The 21,240-nt window shown below is 51.3% G+C and overlaps 1 protein-coding gene across 1 annotated transcript in view; it reads left to right on the forward strand.

Moving 5' to 3' along the window:
* Positions 1 to 21,240, forward strand: part of ZIM2 (zinc finger imprinted 2) — a 130,309-nt gene that overhangs the window by 15,349 nt on the left and 93,720 nt on the right. Inside the window, 6 exon segments of the mRNA XM_036832241.1 lie at positions 1,181 to 1,660; positions 2,182 to 2,265; positions 2,948 to 3,076; positions 3,159 to 3,268; positions 7,021 to 7,123; positions 7,843 to 7,935. Coding sequence (XP_036688136.1) covers positions 1,267 to 1,660; positions 2,182 to 2,265; positions 2,948 to 3,076; positions 3,159 to 3,268; positions 7,021 to 7,123; positions 7,843 to 7,935 — 913 coding nt within the window. The 5' untranslated portion in view covers positions 1,181 to 1,266.

Raw genomic sequence — 21,240 nt, forward strand, 5'->3', positions numbered from 1 at the left:
TGGGCAGGTGAGGGTAAGTGACATGCCAGGGTGTTCTTTTGGAAACAGTGCCGCAGAGCTTAACCCAGAAACTGCACTGTGCGTCTGCAGGCCTGTAATAAGAATGCATGCCTGTGTCTAAAACCAATTTTAAAATGGGTTTGCGTACATTATTTTCAACCTGCTCTATCAGTGTCGATACCTGACTTTTCCAGTGATGGAAAAGTTCGTCTCTCATCCCTTTACCAGAGTTTACAGTGGGGGCATAGGCAAGTGAGCTCAAATATTTAAGACTAAATGCAGCAAGTGCTTGGAACACTAGTAGAGGAAGTGAGTCTCAGGGAGGCCCCTAGAGGCAGTGGTGTTAGCACGAGCCCAGGGCTGGGCTGTGGGGCAGACACTCCTCAGAAGGGTGGGCACTGCTGCCGCAGGAGTCCTGAGCTTTCCTGCAAACTCAGACGCTGTCCAGCCACTCTGGCCAATAGAACTTTCCCCCACGAGGGAGATGTTCCGTGTTGTGCCGTAGGGTAGCCACTGGCGCTTGGAATGTAGCTGGTGTGACAGAGGAGCTGAACTTTTAATTTCATTGAATTTTAACTTAACAGCAGCGCGGGTTCAGAGAAATTATTAAGAGCACTTGCATTCGCATTACCCAGAGCTGAGCACTTTTAACATTTTTATGTGGTCTTCTACCTTTCACGTGTTGTATGCTGTTTTAACAGCCATGTTAGGGGAAGAAATGCTCAGAAATGGCAGGATTGAGCCCCTCACGACCCCCTTTCCGTTTTTGCTAAGAAAAAATATCGACCTCCCTTTTTAGTAATGGCCAGCACCTTGGGCATCCCCATGTGCCGTGTGCTGGGTGCTTAGGCCTTTTAGGGGTATTGGCTTCTTAAAGCCTCACAGTTGTAGAAGGGGTGTAGGTCTGTTGGTCCCATTTTGGAGATAAGGGGACAGACTGCAGGACAGGGACCGAGTGGCCTGGGGTCAGAGCCGGTTAGTAGCAGAGCTCACGCCTCACACGGGTGTGCGTGGTGCTTGGAACGCCTGCCTGTGCATGTGTCTGTGTGTTGGGGTTTGGTGCCTCTCTTCTGCCCTTGGCCTGTTCACAAAGCGTTGTTGGTGCCCTTGTCGGGCAGCCCCACACTGCTGCCTGGTCCTCGACTTCTGGGACATGTGTATGTCTCCTTACGATCCGCAGGTCCCTGAGTACTGACTGTCCCAGGCTGCCGCGTCTTTCCTGTTGACTCATGTTGGGTTCCTCCAGTGAAAATTTTCCTTAGAGAGATGCTGCCTCCAAAGTACTTGTCTGCCACCAAACCCAAGAGGTCTTGGGCCCCAAATCTGTGTGAGCTAGACAGTGACTTGTCTCAGGAGCCGGATGCCGCCATAGGAGAAGCCGCCACTGACTCTGAATTCTTTCATCAGAGGTTTCGGAACTTCCTCTACGTGGAATTTGTCGGGCCTCGGAAGACCCTGCTCAAACTCCGAAACCTCTGCCTCGATTGGTTGCAGCCGGAGACTCGCACCAAGGAGGAGATTATCGAGCTCTTGGTCCTCGAGCAGTACCTGACCATCCTTCCAGAAAAGATCAAGCCTTGGGTGCGTGCAAAAAAGCCGGAGAACTGCGAGAAGCTCGTTACTCTGCTGGAGGATTACAAGGAGATGTACGAACCGGAAGGTGAGCGGAAGAGGAAGGCGGAGCTCCCTGGGGTGCCCCGCACAGTGCCCCTGATGTCCCAGGCCGACCATCCTCTTCGCGGGGGTGGGGGACTGCCCTGCCGTAGGACGTAGGTGGCCTCCCGGCCTTGCTGCCCACGACGTGCCAGTTGGACCTCCCTCCCCAGCTGTGACAGCCTAACGAGGGCGGTGCCCCGTGTCCCCGGGGAGCAGACTCCCTCCTGGTTAGGATGCCAGAGGGAGGGAGACCGTGGCCTCCGATAGGAAGGGAGCCTGCACACACCGCGACCCGGCCCAGGCTCCCCTCTGTGGAACCGGGGCGGGGGCAGGGGGCACCCCAGCAGGTTGTACTTGGCGCTGCCGTCGGGAGGATCACAGCCTCGTTCCTGCCCAGCAGGGGCGGAAGGGAGGGGCGAGAGGGTCTGACCGCTGCAGCAAGGGGCGGGGGCCGCCTGGGGGGGCTACTTAGAGGGGACCGGCGAGCACGGCTGAGACCCTAAGTCGTGTGTGGTGCCCTCTCAGACGACAGCAGCAGTGACGCCCACAGCGAAGGCAGCATGAGCCGGAAGGCAGCAGAGTCCCCGCCACCCCACGCCGCCTGCTGCGGTGAGTAGCCCGGTCGCCGCGCCGTCCAGGCCGCGCAGGACTGCCCTGGGGCAGGGCTGCTGCTCAGAGGTCAGAGGGGGAAGGAACTCAAGTGAGGATGGAAGGAGTCGTTCTTACGTCAAAGCAGACACGTGTGTGGAGTGAAATACAACTGTTTCTCTTAACGATGAGAGAAAACGTTTAAAGCTGTGTGAAATTTGCAGTAGGCTGTTTCAGGTTGTGTCCACAGCCTCCCAGGGGGGGCAGAGTTCATCACCCCTTTGCCTCCAAAGCTGTTTTGTTTGTTAAAGGTTCTTCGGTGAACTTTTTGAAGGAGCGTTGCTTTTGGGGCAGGTGGGTGTTTCATTTCTTTGGGGTAAAGTTACGTGCACGTTAAGACTGACCGGGGTAAGCGAGGCGGTGGAGGGCCTGCAGTCCGTTCTTCCGAACGTGGACCTGACCACGTGGGAGCTGGGAGACCAGGAGAGCCTGAAGGGGGAGCCAGCCCCTCAGCTCAGCGTTGGCCCTGACTGAGACCAGGCCCACCTAGGCGAGGCCCCCAGAAACAGTGGTCCGGGGCCCGGGTGTCGGGTTGCACTTGGGACCCCGGTTTGGGATCCGTCTCCTAGCATCCCTTCCAAAGGCGTGTGAGCGCCCACGTGTCCGGGCACGTGGTCAGCTCCTGAAATGTCTGCTTCCTCAGGTGGCCGGGACTGGGCCCAGGACTGGGACGGAGACTGGGAGCGAGCCCGGGAGCGGGAGCAGCGCAGGGGCAGAAGCAGGGACCTGGAGTCCCGCGCCCGCTGGCCGTACGCCCGGAGCCCCAGGAGCAGTAGGTCCTCCTCCGACTGCTCCCCCGTGCGCGTGGCGGGTTGACGGTGCCTTGTTCCGGCATGACGCCTCTTGTCTTGCAGGGTTTCAGCAGCGGGATCTTTCCCTTCCTCTGATGGAGAAAGTGGCTTTTGCAAAGGAAAGAGAGCACAAACGTCGGGGCTCTGTGATGGATTACGAGACGAGGTCGCAGGTAGGCTGAGGTCTCCTCTCATTCTGGGAAGGCTGTCTTCATGTCATGGCAGAGAGGCCTTTCTTTCCCGAGAGGCTGAGTTATCTGCCCACTAGAATCCTGCCTGGGTTGGGGAGAGCCCCAGCGACTCCCCAGGAGCCTGGCCTGTTCCCAGGGGTGACTGGTGGCTGGGGAACTGCTGCCTGTTTTCTCGTTCATCCACGGGGTCAGAGGAGCGCTTCTCCGCGCAGCGTTGGTGCCATGTGGTGGGCCGGCCGCAGCGGCTGCTCCTCCTGGGCCAGGGAAGCCCATCGACCCGGCAGGGGTTTCTGGTCCTCAGTAGGGAGCCAGGAAGGTTGCACCTCCACGGAGCAGACTAGGGGGGAGAGCAGAGGGCCCGGGGCCGGGAAGAGCTGGGTCTGGAGCCCGGCCCTGTCACCTGCTAGCTGTGCAGCCTCAGACCATTAGCGAAGCCAAGCCTTGGTTTCCTCGTCTGTGAAGTGGGCGGGCTGTTGTGAGGAATGGGTGAGAGTCACACGTAGGTACAGAGTGCGCAGTGCGATGCCTGGCACGAGGGAGGCGCTGTGGGCATCAATGGCTGTGGGTGCAGGGAAGACAGGCCTTGAGAGAGAGGGTCACGTGTGACGTGGCCGCGTGGAGGAGGGTGCGGGGCCCGCGGCCCTGGGCGCGCGGTGGTGACCAGGCGGGGCCCGTCCTGGGAGCCTCCTGTCTCGTAACAGGAGGGTGTTCAGCAAGCATGCGGGGAGTCTCTGTAGAGAGAGGTGCTGTGCCTGACGCTGGCATCCAGCTCGCTCTTAAGGAGGAGCCAGGGTAGCGGACTGTCACAGGGACAGGAGCAGCTGGCCAGGTGCCGCCTGGGGCGGGGGATCCCAGGTGTTCAGGAGAGCCCGGCGCAAGCCCCGAAGCGGCACCAGATGAAAGCCGGAGTGTGTGGAAGGCAAGGGCAGAGGTGCAGTCTCTCCCCAGTGCCCCGAGGTGCGGTAGCGGTGCTCCCTGTGGTGGGGTTTGAAAGGTGGGGTCAGGCGACAGAGGGCTCTGAATTCTGCCCCGAAAACCCTTGTCGTTTGTCCTGTGTCCTGGAGGCAAGCCAGAACGCGCAGGTGTGTGAGGAGGAGAGGGATGGCATCCCGTGACTGAAAGCAGAGCTTCTGCGGCAGCAGTACCGACGGGGGAGGGGATGTGGAGGGTGGGCAGGGTCGGAGGTGACCCCGGTGCTCCAGATGTGCCTTATGACCTTGTCCCAGGGAGAGGCCCCTGTGTGTGGGACACACTTAGTTTGTCACTAATTTTGGTTTCTTACTTGGAGAAACCAAATTGACCGAATTTTAGGAATCCAGATAAAAACATTAAATTATACAAACTTTGAAGAAGAAACCTTTTTAGTGTTCATTTGCCCCCACGAAGTGATGAACGTCAGTGGTTTCCAGTTAACTGCTCTGTGAGCCTGGGACCAAGCGTTCACTCATCTTCAGGGAAAACAGGAACTGCGGGTGTCCTTATTTGGGGGTGTTAAAGTACTCTTACGAAATGAAGGTGATAGCAGATTGGCAGTGGGATTGTCTTATTTTGCTTTTCAAATGCCCGTCCTCGCTACTGGAAAGCGTTGGTCCCCTGTGTGTGGTCCAGAGGTCTGGGAGCCACTGGTTCCTCCTACCTTGGTGTCATAGAAATAACAAACGACGTTCTCATCTTCCTTCAGCATGCATTGTTCGTGTGTGTAGGTCATGTGAGGATGCAGCAGTGTGGGTGCTGTTCTCCGGACAGCATCTGTCACGGGGAGCGTGGCGGCGGCTTGTGCCACCTTAGATCCGTGGTTGATCACAGATGCAAAGAAAACAACTGCTTAGGGCTACCCACTTGAATAGGTCAACTTAATTTAAGTCAAAGCAGCATTTTTCTTTGCTAGCGACAACGTAGTCCAAAATTTAACATACATTACATTTATGTTACTCAGATTAAGCACACGGAGAGAAAGATATGAAAAATGCCCCTTCCCTTTTGCCATTGCCCTTTGGGGTCTGTTAGCACCAGGGATGGTGTCCTTCTGGCACCCACAGTCCCCCGGGTTCTTGACCTCATCTGCTCTCTGGCAGCCCCCAAGTTAGGAGTTCTGGTTCCCTCCCTCTCCCACCGCAAATACATCTGTGCTCCCAGCGGGCTTTTCCTGCGTTGCAATAATCCAGGGCTGAGGCCTTAGGATGGAGGCACTGTCGCCCCCGAGCACAGCGGGGTGCCCGCTCTGGGGAGCCGCCCTCTGACGGGAGGAGACTGACGGGAGGAGATGGGCTCCCACCAGAAAGGGTGCAGTCTAGCTTTCTGGCCGGTGGTGGGACCAGGCGGTTTTGCAGTGAGTGCTTCCTGATCTTTTGTAGTGTGTTGTCCTAAAAATCCTCAGCCCTGGCCTTGTAAGAGTTTTCATTTTTGAAGTTCTGCTTAGTTTTGGTGGTGGTTTTTTGCTTTCTAATCACTGCACGTTGGCAGTTGTATTACAAATGAGGCTTTCCTCTTAAACCCCAGTGCCTGTGCCTGTTTATCTTTTTCAGTAGGCGATGCACCTGATTGTCTTTTTTTTTTTTTTTTTTTGCTGCATTTGCGCATGGCTGTGATATCTGTGCCACTTCCCAGAACTGTAGCAAATTTAATATCAAAATATCTTTACATAATAGTTCAGTAGTGACAACAATTTACATTTCCTTTACACCATTTTTCTCCATGCTTAAACAACAAATCACATCGCAGCACATCCACTCCCACAGTGCTACAGGGCAGGCTGATGCCCTTCTCTCCGTTTCATAGATGAAGGACCTGAGGTTTGGAAAGACGTCTGCTCCCAGGGTTGCTCGGTCGTAAACGGTGCATAAGCTCCTTTGACCCTGGAATCTTCTCTGGCCCCACAGCCTGAGGGCTTCCCACGGCTCCACCTTGCTCCTTGAGTCTGTCTCCAGGCCCCCTGGGACCACGACTCCCCGAAACTAGTGGCGTTCTAGTGCGGCAGTGAGAAGAGGTCCTGTGAGGTCCTGTGCGGGAGGCTCTCCCGCGTGATGTGGGGACTCCTAAGATGCTTTGCAGGGGAGTGTGCATCGAAGCAGAGGAGGCAGCTGGGAGAGGAAGGTGCTCCGTGCTTAAGGTCACCCCCGGGTTCTTTGGAACTTGTCCATACCTAGAAGGGCCCACGGAGCAGCCACAGTGTACGGCGGAGGTGGACACAGGACACAGCGGGCCTGGGGATGGAGGCTGGTCACTCTGCTGACCAGGTGTCTGGAAACGCTGTGTGCGGTTGACACTGAGCCTGTTGAAGCTTCCCACCCCACCCCCACCACCCCACCCCCATCCGGGCCGGAGTCCCACCACCACTTAGCACCCCACCCACGGCCTCTGCGGTCTTTGCTCACCGTCCCAGCCCACCCTGAGCTGTCCCCCTGCTAAAGCCGCTTAGCACTGACTCTCTGCACCCCACTTTATTGTTTACTGTTCTCTGATTGTTTCTCTCCAAACAAATGATAAGCTGCATGAGGGCAAGGAATATGTGTCCTCCGTCTTTGGGAGCTTCCTCAGAGTGTAGCACCAAGGTAGGTGCCAAGTAGGTCCCTGGTAGAACCTGACTTGGGTCATTCGGAACCCCGAGTGGTGTGGGCACTTGCTGCACACCGTGTGCGCGTGCGTGTGTGGCTGCCATGCCGCCAGCGTCGTCCTGTCCTTGTCGCCCACGGGGGTGAGCTCCCCTGAGGAGAGGTGTGCATTTGCTGTTGCAGGATGCAGTGTCGTACCAGGATGTGGTGGCCCTCACTGAGGACCGGAAGCCCCAGAACCCGGTTCAGGACAACATGGAGAACTACCGGAAGCTGCTCTCTCTGGGTGAGCGCTGCGCCCCCGGCCTGGCCCTGCAGGCTGCCGCAGGGAGTCGGGGTCCGCAGCGTGTGTGGACTCGGGGGGTCGGAGGCCCTTGAGCGGCTGCCAGCAGAGGCGTAAACGATGAGGCTGTGTTTTACCAATCCTCTGGCTTTGGGGGAAGAGTGTGTGGTGTGGGGTCAGGGAGCCCAGGAGACGACTCTTGCCCCCAAGGGTGCTGACCCTGGAAACTTAAATATTTCGAATGGGGTCCCAAGTTCCAGTTTGGATTCCCCTGGAAGACATCTGGCTCAGGTCCTAGTAGGCGGTTGGCTCTGCAGGAGTGTTGTGTGGGCAGTGGAGCCTTGAGGAGCTCCCGTGTTTGGAGAACAGGTGGGGAAAACAGGCACGAGTAGGAGGAGAGCCAGGAAGCCCAGTGAAAGGATGTCAGGACTGAGGAGGTGGTTACGAGAAGGGGAAGACTGAAAAGAACGCACTGAATTTAGAAGGCACTCGGAGGTCTTTGTACAAACTTCTAGGTGGAGTCAGGAGAATTAACTAAAATTCAGACCAGCAGAGGCTAAGGAATGAATACTAAGGAAATGAGACTGCAAGTAGAAGACGTGATAGGGCTTGGATATGGGCCCCTTCACACTTCGTGGCTGAGAGAAAGACAGACATCATTGATAGTGATGAGTCTTGGTCCCCAACTCGAGTGTGAGATGTTGTGTTCTTCCTCTGGACAGGGGTTCAGCTTGCCGAGGACGACGGCCACTCGCACATGACCCAGGGCCACTCGTCAAGGTCCAAGAGAAGTGCCTACCCGAGCACCAGTCGAGGTGAGCGCGTGAGGCCCTGCGGAGTGGCGCTTGCACCAGTGAGATGGGAGCCGTCCGTACACACTGTTACATGATGATACACAATTGATGCACAGAAATACAAGCATTTTACAGTTTTATCTTCACACCACCATCACGGAGGTCCCAGTGTTACTTTGCACAAGTACAGGGACGAGGGAGCACTTACATTTGGGATTTCTTTTCAGGTCTGAAAACTATGCCTGAAACCAAAAAGTCAGCCCATCGGCGGGGGATCTGTGAAGATGAATCTTCCCACGGGGTGATAATGGAAAAGTTCATCAAGGACGTTTCGCGCAACTCCAAATCGGGAAGGGCAAGGGAACCTAGCGATCGGCTGCAGAGGTTCCCCAGGAGGCCAGACAGTGCCTGGAAGGAAGTTCCATTCAACAAGAGGGAGTCGGTGATTCAGGAGAGGGGCCACGAAGGGAATGCCTTTGGGGGAGGAGGCTTTAATCTGAACTCAAACCTTGTTTCCAGAAAGAGAGTTCTTGAGAGAAAAAGGCGCTATCATTTTGACACAGACGGGAAGGGCTCCGCGCACGGTCGGAGAGGTGGTGCAAGGAAGCGGCCCTTTGAGCGCAGCGAGGTGAGGAAGGCCGTGAGTGGGAGCAGCCTTAGCGCGCCGCCCGTCCCCCAGTCGCAGCCCTTCGACTTTGGGGCGACGCCCTATGTGTGTGATGAGTGCGGGAGGTCCTTCAGCGTGATTTCAGGGTTTGTGGAGCATCAGATCACGCACACCAGGGAGAACCTGTACGAGTACGGCGAGTCCTTTCTTCATAGTGTGGCCGTCAGTGAGGTTCAGAAAAGGCAGACCGGAGGGAAACGCTTTGAATGTAAGGAGTGTGGGGAACCCTTCAGTAAGAGCGCCGCCCTGGCCGAGCATCGGAAAGCTCACGCTAGAGATTGCCTTGCGAGGTGTAAGGACGAGGAGTGCGAGGAGCCCTTCATGCCCAGCCCAACCTTCAGTGAGCTCCAGAAGATATACGGGAAAGATAAATTCTACGAGTGCAAGGTGTGCAAGGAGACCTTCCTTCATAGTTCCGCTCTGATTGAGCACCAGAAAACCCATGGCCGAGATGACAAAGATAACGAGCGTGGGGAAGCCTTCAGACCCAGCCCAACGCTTAACGACTTTCAGAAGATGTATGGGAAAGAGAAAATGTACGAGTGCAAGGTGTGCGGGGAGACCTTCCATCACAGCGCATCCCTGAAAGAGCACCACAAGGTCCACACCCGAGGAAACCCATTTGAAAACAAGGGCAAAGTGTGTGAGGAAACCTTCATTCCTGGTCAGTCCCTTAAAAGACGCCAGAAAACCTACCCAGCAGAGAAGCCCTACGACTTCAAAGATGGTGGGGATGCCTTTAGGCAAAACTCAGACCTCATCGAGCATCAGAAAATTCATTCTCGGAAGAACCTCTTTGAAGGCCGGGGGTACGAGAAGTCTGTCATTCACAGTGTGTCCTTCCCCGAATCTCAGAAGAGTCACACTATAACAAGGCCACCGGAGGACGAGGAGGACGAGAAGGCATTCACTGTCAGCTCCAATCCTGATGACAGCCGGGAAGCCCTGTCCTGCGAGAGGAACCCCTATGAGAGGCCTTTCATTCACAGCTCAGCCTTCCCTGGGGCTCAGAAAAGTCACAGCAAACCGAGAGTGATCGCAGAGGCGACCGTACAGAGCTCGGGTGCCACCGAACATCGGAAAGTCCACGCTGGGGAGAGTAGCTCTGAAAGAAAGGGGTATGAGAGGTCCGTCATCCACAGCCTAGCCGCTTTCAAGCCTCCCCGTGGTCGTCGTGGAAGTGAGCTCCTTGGCTGTGACGAGCAGCGGGAGTGCTCCGCTTACCGCTCAGACCCTCGTGGCCAGCCGCAGAAGACCCCCGCCCGAGAGAGCCCCTGCGCAGGGGGCAAGAACAACGCCTTCAAGGGCTCTGTTGTCCACAGCGCGCCCCCCACCGTGCCTCAGGACAGTCTCGCTGGGGAGGGCCCCAGTGGATGGAAGAAGGGTGGTGAACCGTGTGTGCCCAAGTCCGATGTGCGCGAGCATCAGAAGGCCCGTGCTAAGAAGAAGAACATCGAGCGCGGGGTTTACGAGACCTCTGTGATCCACGCCCTGCATTTTGGGGAACCTCAAACGTTTCGCCCGAGAGAGAAGTTTTACAAATGTCCGGAGTGTGGAGAGTCCTTTGTTCATAGCTCCGACCTCACTGAGCATCAGAAGATTCACGATAGAAAGACGCCGTCTGGAAGTGAAAGCTACATGCGATCCGTCATTCGCAGCTTAGCCTCGGCGGATCCTCAGACCAGTTACGCGGGCCAGTCCGCACAGATGAGTCGCGCTGAAGAGCCAGCTCAGAGCAGTTACGCGGACCAGTCAGTGCAGACAGCTTATGCAGGACCACCAGCTGAGACCAGTTACCCTGAAGCACCAGCTCAGACCAGTTACGCTGAAGCACCAGCTCAGACCAGTTACCCTGAAGCACCAGCTCAGACCAGTTACGCTGAAGCACCAGCTCAGACCAGTTGCCCTGAACCACCAGCTCAGACCAGTTACCCTGAAGCACCAGCTCAGACCAGTTACGCTGAAGCACCAGCTCAGACCAGTAACCCTGAAGCACCAGCTCAGACCAGTTACGCTGAAGCACCAGCTCAGACCAGTTGCCCTGAAGCACCAGCTCAGACCAGTTACGCTGAAGCACCAGCTCAGACCAGTTACGCTGAAGCACCAGCTCAGACCAGTTACCCTGAAGCACCAGCTCAGACCAGTTACGCTGAAGCACCAGCTCAGACCAGTTACGCTGAAGCACCAGCTCAGACCAGTTACCCTGAAGCACCAGCTCAGACCAGTTACGCTGAACCACCAGCTCAGACCAGTTACGCTGCACCACCAGCTCAGACCAGTTACGCTGAAGCACCAGCTCAGACCAGTTACCCTGAAGCACCAGCTCAGACCAGTTACGCTGAAGCACCAGCTCAGACCAGTTACGCTGAGCAGCCAATCCGCAGTGAATGTAAGGAGTGTGGGGAGTGTTTTGCCACTGTTGAAGGCCTTGGCATACATCAGAAAATCTATGCCCGAGAGAAATTCCATGGTGGGGAGCTGTTTGGAGACTCTGTGATTCAGGGTGTGGGCCTTGATGGACCTCGACAGGAAGAGCCTCGGCAGGAAGGGCTAGACGAGCCGGATGAGCCTGAAGACACCATCTATGGGTGTAAGGACTGCGGGCTGGGCTTCGTGGATCGCGCAGACCTCAAGGACCACCAGAAGGTTCACGGCAGAGAGTACCTCATCGACAGCCGCGAGTACACGCATTCTGTGATGCACACCCATTCTGTCAGTGAGTATCAGAAAGATTACATTGGAGAGCAGCTTTATGAGTGCCCGGCATGTGGGGAATCTTTCGTTCATAGCTCATTCCTTTTCGAGCATCAGAAAATCCATGAGCAAGACCAGTTTTACGGCCACAGGAGGTATGATGAGCCCTTTATGCAGCCCTTGGTCATTAGCCCACAGCGGCCTCGGGCCCCACAGAAGAGTCCTCCTGCTGGGACGGCCCTGCAATGCCAAGTGTGCGGACGAGACTTCATCCACGGCTCTGTCCTTAACGAACACATGAGAGTCCACGCTGGAGACGACCTGCTAGAGCAGGGCCAGGGAAGCACAGATGCGGTCAGCCCAGGCTCGGCCCCCACAGACCTTCAGAGAGACCAGGCCAAGGACAAGCACTACGAGTGTAAGACCTGTGGAGAATCCTTCCTCAGCCAGGCAGACCTTCGGGAGCACATGAGAATTCACGAGAAGGATGAGCCCTATGACTATGGGGCCACCTTCGTCCACACCTCCTTCCTCACTGAGCCCCCCAAGAGGGATTCACCCTTCTATGAGTGCAAGGACTGTGGGAAGTCCTTCATCCACAACACAGTCCTCACGAAGCATCAGAAGCTGCACCTCGAGGAAGAGGAAGCAGCAGCAGCCGCCCAGGAAGTTGAAGCCAACGTCCTCGTTCCGCGGGAAGTTCTGCGGATCCAGGGATCAAACGTGGAGGCCGCAGAGCCAGAGGTGGAGGCTGCCGAGCCAGAGGTGGAGGCTGCCGAGCCCAGCGGGGAGGCCGAGCAGCCCAGCGGGGAGGCCGAGGGGCCGGAGGGGGAGGCGGCCGAGCCCAGCGGGGAAGCCGAGCAGCCCAGCGGGGAGGCCGATGAACCGGATGGGGCGGGGATCGAAGACCCAGAGGAAAGAGCCGAAGAGCCAGAGGGAGACGCGGATGAGCCGGACGGGGCGGGGGTCGAGGACCCAGAAGAGGAAGGTGACGACCAGGAGATCCAAGTGGAAGAGCCCTACTACGACTGCAGGGAGTGCGGAGAGACCTTCACCTCCAACTCGGCCTACGGTGAGCACCTGAAAACGCACGCCAGGGTGATAATATTCGAGGCCGGAAGCGTCTACGGGGAGAGCTCCCGCTACACCGAGCACGCCAGCACCAGCAGCAGTGACAGCGGCAGGGCTGATGACAAGTACTTCAAGTGTGACGTCTGTGGGCAGGTCTTCACCGACCGCCTGTCCCTGGCCAGGCACCAGAACACCCACACCGGCTGAGGACTCGGGTGTCAAGGCTGGAAAACCTTCACTAGGACTGGACCCTTACTAAACCACAGAGAATTGGAACCAACCCACGATGATGTCGGAAGGAGGCTTCCCTTGGCGTGTACACACCTGACTTTGAACATCAGACAGCTCAGCCTGGAAAGAAACTGAAGGTGGAGACTCCTTCGGACGTAGCTCTTCCCCATCAGACATCGGCGTATGCATGTGGGAAAGCCGTAGCGCACATCTTCCCTTCCACCCGAGTAATTGCGTTGACGGAAAACTGGAGGGGCTTTCAAGGCTACAGAAGTCGCCTCCATCTGTAAATGACACTCCTGGAACCTATATATAATGAGTGTTTCCTGAGATGTATGTAAAATAGCGAATCATAGCAAGCAGTGTTCATATTTGGACTTAATACGGTATCCAGTTACAGTACACTTGCAGCGGTACCTTCCTGACCTGGTACTCTTTGATTTTTTTTCTTTTTTTTTTGGAGGAGGAAGAGAGCAACAAATTAGAATATATTTGTAAGCATCTTAGATCCTTAGAAAGATTTATTGTGCGTTATTTGAATCCCATCCATATTTTTTTGAGTAATTGACTGTGTTGTTCCTTACTCTTAAATATTCCTGTAAAGGTGTAGGCATGAAAGATAAAATGTCTTTTCCGCTTTGCTGTTTGAAAGGGGAAGTACTTGGAGCTTCCTTTTCAGCCATTTCGTCTACACTAACACTTTGGAACCTAATGCTGTGTAAGCCTTTACGATACGTGGATTGGCCTTTTGTAACCCCAAATTGATTGGTTGCCACCTTGTACTTTGCAGTGGTTCTCATGCAAAAAATAGTTACAAGTTTTGTTATTTGTTCGTAAACCAACTTGATGTCTGTTGGATAGCGAATTCACAAAAGCTGAGGCTTCTCCCTGTGCATCTTGCGTCTTTGCCTTTCAAGAGTGGTTGCAGCCATGCCTAGATCGCGCGCGTGCCTGACGAGGTTGAGAACCGCGGGGGCTCTCATGTAAGTTAGGACAGGGCTGCCGCCTCATCACTCCCTTTGCGCGCTCCCTGCCTTAAGCGACAAGTAGCAACGGGGCTTCGTCCGTGTGTGCCGCTACAACTCAGTTTTTGCACCCTGGGCGCCCAGGGGCGAGTATCCTTAGAGCTTTCTAGCGTGAAACTTAATTCTCGTCTTTACCTGTCTGACCCTCAACCCCGTGTCTAACTTGCATTTTAAAAAAAAAGCTTTCTTTACAGTCAACTCAAGCTTAACATGGACTCAGGTTCCCCAGCAGCCTTAATTTGTTTCGTTGCCATCTGTCCCTTCCTCTTAAAGAGTGGCCCCCTAAATAAGCAGTTGTCACCTATCCTTCAGAGTGTCATGTCTGTCTAGGCGCCTCGGTTTCCCGTGTGATCACAAGTCGACCTCACAGCTCGAGGTTTCCTGTGTCCTGTTCTGTGGACCACCTGTGCTCCCTTTGCTTCCCTGCCCCTCGCATAATGACTATTAAGAAATCTTTCTGGCTTTGAGTTGGCTGGAAAAAAAAAAAATTTAAAATTAAAAAAAAATGTTTAAAAGAGGATCTGGTAGATTAAGGGAGCAGAAGATAAGAGCTAGATTATTTGGGCGAGCAAAGTTAAAGTACCTGCTGGGGAAATGTGTCTAAATCTCCCTCTCCTAGGTCCGCACGGTTAGGGCTCGGGGAGAGCGTATCGCAGCTGGAAGGAATTCCAAAGTCGAAGGAGGTTGGTAGGGTGAGAGCAGGAAGCAGAAAGGAGTAAGCCAAAGAAGGGAGTCCTGATACCGTCACCAGACCTAGGAGGATGAGGAAGCAGACGGAAGCAACATCAGGAGCAGGGATGGGAAGGCCAGGATGGGCAGAATGAATGAGCAGGATATCCTGGGCCTCTGAGAAGAAGGGGCCGTTTCGACGGCATGGTGTAGGCGAGGGCCAGCTGCATAAGAAGGCCCGAGGTTGGACACCTGGGAGAGCTGAGGGACAGTGGGGCACGGCCTCAGAGGAGGACCCCTGAGGTGGGGGCCGGCGTCAGCGTGGGTGGGGTGAACCCGCGTTCATCAGTGTTGGCAGTATTAACTGGTAGAACCCTTCAGAAAGCGACTTGCCAAATGTCAGGGTGTCCGTTCTGGCCTTTGGTTAGTAAAACATTAGGAACAACTTAATGCCAAAAATAGGAGGACAATTAAGGGAACTTGTCGGTGGACTCCTAATGCAGCTGTTTAAAGATGATAATCATGGAGAGTTATGTAGCAACATGGAAATATATTTACGGGATGCTAAGTGGAAAAAACAGGACACAGAATTATATTTATACTACAGTTATAACTGTTTAAAAATGTATGCTTATAGTCAAAAGCTGTCGTGGTGGTGGTGGCGTAGGCTTATAGTCGAGCATTATTTTCTTAAATTCCTTGGATGTTCTTCATCATAGTGTTACTAAAAAGTTTATAATCACGTTTCCATTGTGAACATAATTTGAACTCATTATCAGGCACTTGGAAAATACAGAAAAGTGGAGGAAAAAAAAAATCCATATACCCCCCCATCCAAAGACAGATATACTCCTCACTATATTGTTCATCCTTGTTTCTGTGCACAGGTTTATGATTATAACTGTGTCAAAATGTGTACTCAGAATAACTGTTACCTTTGTGGAATTATGGTTAAACACTTTCATCTTAATGTTTTCAGATGTTCCCTATAGTAGTGTCCTGATAACAAAGTTTATTATGTTTGTTTCCATTACAAGCATAATACGTACCCAGAGGAATAATTGGAAAATACAAAATAAATTAGAAAAGTCGCCCATATCCCCATATCTGTTTTCTCCATCTCATGTCAAATAGATATCCCCATATCTATTTTCTCCATCTCATGTCAGTGCACAAGCTTGTGATCATGACAGTGTTGAGTATGTGTGCATAAAGTCTAAAATGAAAAAAATATGGAAAATAATTAAAAGAGTGTTGTCATTGTGGGATTATGGTTAAACATTTTGTCTCAAATTCCTTGAATGATCTTTGGTGTTTTGGTACTAAATCTTACGTATGTATTTTTCCATTACATATATAGTACATACTCATGGCAGACTTCGGGGAGATTCAGCAAAGCAAAAGAAAAGAAATTCACCCATATTCCCGACACCCAACAACCATTGCTGTTGACACCTTGACCTGTGCACAGTCTGATGACTGCGGTGTTTGTGATGAGTATGCAGAGGGTCAAAGATGGGAAGAGACACACAAAGCAGTGAGGAAATGGTGTGTGGTCATTGTGGGATTACAGTTAAGTATTTTGTCTCGGTTTCCTGGGACAGGCTTTCTCACAGTGTTTTGGGAACCTACCTTTATTACGTGTATGTCCATTATAAACACGGTGTGTGTTCATTACAGAGACTTGGAAGTTACAGAAGTGTAGAAGAGAAACTCGCCCATATTATCATCATCCAAAGACTGTGGTTAACATCTTCATATATTTTCTTCATCTTGTTTCTGTGCACAGGTTTTTGGTTTGTTAATATGGTTGTGGTCGTTCTATCTATCTGTAATAGTGTCAACAATAAAAATAAAAGTTAAAAATAAGATACTTCTCAGTCTCTTCTTTTGTCCATTTTGAGTGTTTGGGGTGGTTAAAAATCCAAAAACTTAGCGTCTCCTTAGGCCTTTAGGGTTAGTTTACAAATCTTATTCCAGTTTTAATGATTGCATATTTCAAGAGTTACTTCTAAGGGATCTTTTAGTACTACACGATCGCACATTTTTAACTGCACGAATAAAATTAAAACGTATATTCCAATAGTGTTTTAAACTTGATAATAACCGCAACAAGTATGTTTCAGTTACTTGAGTCTGCGTTTAAAATGTTAATCTCATTTAAATATAATATTCTCTCAAACACAAACAAGAATGACCCCGTAACATGGAAAACATGTTGCTGTTATGGTTTGGAGTCTCTTTAAAGTGTCCGTCCCTCACTCTTCCGTGAGGTTAGATGGTTACCCCTGGTGGTGCCTGACTGACTCAAGGGTGGTCACAGTGTCGGTGATCCTTCTACGGTAAGGGGCACCAGCGTCGGTCAGGGTGCGAGGGTCAATTCTCTTTTAAGACTACGAAAGGAAGTCTAGGAAGGGAAGGAAGTGAGGGTCGTTGGGGTTGCTTGACGGGCACTTAGGGAATTCTTTTCTCCACCCGCACCTCACTTTGCAGGGGTAACTATGCCCCTGCCATGTTTATTTCCTGAGGTTTGACCCTTCCCTGGCCTCAGCTGATTGGTGCCCATGGGTTCCCCGTGTCCAGTCAGACTTGGACTGAGGGCCACCTGGGTGGTCACACAGGCTGGGGCTGGGTGTGCTGGTGAACAAGGCCACGTGCCAGAGGGAAGCTTGGTTCCTGGTGCTTCACCCACCCCAGTGCCTTGGGGATCCTGGCTGAACTGCCTACCTTTGGGTTCCTTAAGAACTCCTGCCTCATTACAATAATCCTCCTTGCGCTTGAGCTGGCTTTGTTATTGGTGTAGTGTTCTGCTGTTTTCAGCAGCCCCAAATCCTTTCCCCTTTCTGGGAACCACCGAGTCTTGTGGGAATGCCACAGTGCCCTGCCCCTTCCCTGTTCAAAGGCTGAGCCCTGTGCCAATCAGGCTCTCTGAGCAGAAGTGCACACACAAGTCATCCCAATGGCAGCCCTGACCATACATGAGTTCCTCCTACAGAGATAGCCAAGAGCTGTTCTGGTAACTGTCCTTCCTGAGGCCTGATTGTTTAGTTCTTCCTTTGATTCTCTGAGTACCCATTATCCTTCCAGGCTATTCCTTACTTGCTTTACTTGGCCATAGTTACTTATTTATAACCCAAAAGAGTCCTAACTGATACAGAAATGGATACAGAGAATGGGTTGGAGATAATAAACCCTGAGGGAAATTGGGATACTTGGAAACATTCAGTATTGGGCCTTGGAATGGGAAACTCAAAGACCAAGGCACGTGGCAGTAAAATATTTAAGTACTGCCCATGGTCGGTCATCTGGAGTCATCTGCTTCCTGGGGTGAAGGGCTTGATAGCAGCTGTCACAGACAAATCCAAAGACTATGAAGGATGTCGTCAGGGAGCTCAGCTCTGTGCTCTGTGGTGACCTAGAGAGGTGGGATTGGGGGGTGGTTAGGGTGGTGGGAGGCTCAAGACAGAGGGGATATATGTATACATATAGCTGATTCACTTTGTTCTACAGCAGAAACTAACAATACTGTAAAGCAATTTTACTCCAATTAAAAAAAAAGAAGACTATGAAGAGTGTCGAGATCAGAGGTACAGGTGGGTTTCTACAAACACCTTTAACCTGCAGGGCTCTGACTTTGGTCAGTTAAACCCATAGCCTTGCCCTATTCCCAATGTGAAAAGGTGGGGCAGCCCTAGGGAAACACGATCCTGGCAATCGGAATGGTGGGTCTAGGAGACTCGGAAACAGCGAGACCACCCTGAAGCTCCAAACCCTTGAAAACTCTCCTCATTCACCACTTCCATCCCACACAGAGGAAGTCGAGGGGGCTGCCCGAGGGAGGGGCAGCCGTTGAAATGCTCTCTGATGTTCTTGGCAATGGGAAGAACCTGAGTATTGAAAAGGGGGCCACTTCTCAGAGGAAGCCTGGCTGGTGTAATCAGATCTTGGGGGGGATGGGAGTCCTGACACAGATTCATGGATGTGATGCCCCTGCAAAGGATTTATATAGCAAAATAAGCCAAAGTCTAAGTCCAAAAGAGGCTGACTAGGGCCACCATACTGGAGTCACAACGTCCTTGAGTCTGTTTATAGACAGACAATGTCACTAGAGTCCAGGGACCCTTGAGGAAAGACTCTGTTAAACATAACACCTGTGCCTTACAGAGATAATCCATTTGTTGATAAACAAACCTTCCAAGGACCAGTGGATGTTGCATCTAAACAAACACTCATCCTTGGGGTTGGGAGCATTGCAAGGTGAACAGCAATTAAGATGTGACATGCTGTCTGCAGGCAAACCAGCTCCTGAGAACTGGGCTCTGCATCTCCTAGTTGTACCTTCCTAATTCTTCACTTGGTTTAACTCACTCCTCCCCTGGGAAGGCACGAGGGAGGATGAAGCCAGGACTGGTACTATGTCCACCCTCCAAACAGCCAGACATCTTGGGGGTAGGTTGACCACACCAAGCCCCTTTCATCGCAGAGAGGGCAATGTTTCATCCTCAATGGAACAGTGATGTGTTCTGGATTTAGATTTTCCTTTCCCTCCCCACCAGCCTCTTCTCAACATCTGTGGGCTTACTGTGTGTTTCATACACCACTTAGGTACCATATGTAGCAGTCATCCATCAGAATGATGCTCAGAACAAGCAACCACAAAACCTCGATGACACACAGTAAATGTTTATTTCTCACACACCTAGGATCAGCTCAGGATCGGTGAGATGGCTCTGCTTACCTTGGCTGGGCTTGTTCACGTGCCTGGGGATGGGCTGGCTGTCAGCTGACGTCGGCTAGTTATAGCTGGGGTTGGGAGACTCAAACAACTCCCATCCTCCTGAGACTAGTGGACCACCTCCTTATGGTGGTGGCAAAATGCAAGAGAACAGGTGAAAATACCCAAGGCCTCTTGAAGCCTAGACTTGGAACTAGTATACTGTCACTTTCACCTCATTCTGTTGGCCAAAGCAAGTCACTTGGGGTGGGGAATATACTCCACCTTTAGGAAAGGAATTAAAGCCACATGACAGAGAGGAGTGAAGAATCGGAGACATTAATGGAACCTCAATACCTTGCTGTTAACCAAGGAATTCTCTTCCCATGATTTATATCCCACACACCTGTATAATCCCTAAAAAACATCCTAGGTATATCCTAAGGAAAACTAAGCCATGGTCTTTGATGAGAGAAACCACCATCTGACTTTGGAAAGCTGTTTTGCCAAATGTGATATATGCCCCAAACCTACTGTCCGTAGTTGGAAGACAAAAGTCCAGGAACAAAGAATTGAAAACAGAGGTGTACTTCCTTCCATTGAATCTCATTACCCACTCTCCAAATTCTTGTTTCAGGGAGTCTGTTGATTTAGAACTCTTACTACCCAAGGGAACTTGTACAGCTGGAGACACAGTAGTTCCATATAACTGGAGCTAGACTGTCCCCTAGCCTTCTGGGGTTCCCTCTCCGACCACTAGACAAATAGGCAAAAAGAAGATTATGATGATAACTGAGGTTGGCCCTAATTAACAAGTAGAAATATGGTCGGTCACTGCTTATTTTGATTATCTCTTATCATGTAACAATTCCAAAACTTAGTGACTTAAAATAACAACCAACAATCATACATTTGCTCACAGTTCTGCAGACTGGATTGGACCCAGCTAGGATCTTCTGCTGTCTTGTCTACGGTCACTCATGCATTATAGTCATATATCTGGAGACTCAACTAGGACTCCCTGAAGGGTTGGCTTCTCTCTTGCCTCAAGTTGAGAATTGCTAGCTGGTGAAGATCTCTCTAAGTCAAATCCAGCCCACAAAGACTGGGAGAGGTAGCTGCTTGTTCAAATGTACAGAACAAAGCAAACCTACAAGGAACATGAATAATCAAGAAAACACAGCACAATCAAAGTAAGAAAACAAATCTCCAGTAGCCAACATGGTAGAAATGGAAATCTGTGAACTGTCTTACAAAGAATTAAAAATAATCATCTTTAAAAAGCTCAGTGAGTTACCAGAGAACGTGGGTAGACAACCAAATGAAACCAAGGAAATTATATGTGAACATAATGAGAATATCAACAAAGAGAAACAAATGAGCAAAAGAACCAAGTAGAAACACTGGAGCTGAAGAATACAATAACTGAACTGAAAAATTAATTAGTGGGGTTCAAAAGCAGACTTAATCAAGGAGAAGAAAGAATTAGCATACTTAGGGGCAAGTGATTCAAAATTTTCAGTAAACAAAGCTACAGTCATCAAAACAGCATGGTACTGGCACAGAAACAGACACAGAGATCAATGGAACAGAACAGAGAATCCAGAAATAAACCCACACACTATGGTCAATTAAACCATGATAAAGGAGGCAAGAATACACAATGGAGCATCAATAAATGCTGCTGGGAAAACGGGACAGCTACATGTAAAAGAATGAAATTAGAACATTCTCTAACACCATATACAAAAATCAACTCAAAGTGGATTAAAGACCTAAATGTAAAACTGGAAACCATAAAACTCCTAGAAGAAAACATAAGAAGAACACTCTTTGACATAAATCATGGCAATATTTTTTTGGATCTGTCTCCGAAGGCAAAGGAAACAAAAGCAAAAATAAACAAATGAGACCTAATTAAACTTCAAATACTTTGCACAGCAAAGAAAACCATTGACAAAATGAAAAGACAACCTACTGAATGGGAGAAAATATTTGCAAATAATATGACTGATAAGAGGTTAATATCCAATGTATATAAACAGCTCATACAACTCAACATCAAACAAAAACAAAAACAAAAAACAAAGAACCCAATTTAAGAATGGGCAAAATACCTGAATAGACATTTTTCCAAAGAAGACATACATACAGATGGCCAACAGGCACATGAAAAAATCCTTAACGTCACTAATCATCAAAGAAATGCAAATCAAAGCCACAAAGAGATATCACCTCACAATTGTCAAAATGGC

Source organism: Balaenoptera musculus, chromosome 19 (assembly GCF_009873245.2).
Source record: "Balaenoptera musculus isolate JJ_BM4_2016_0621 chromosome 19, mBalMus1.pri.v3, whole genome shotgun sequence".
Classification (NCBI taxonomy): domain Eukaryota; kingdom Metazoa; phylum Chordata; class Mammalia; order Artiodactyla; family Balaenopteridae; genus Balaenoptera; species Balaenoptera musculus.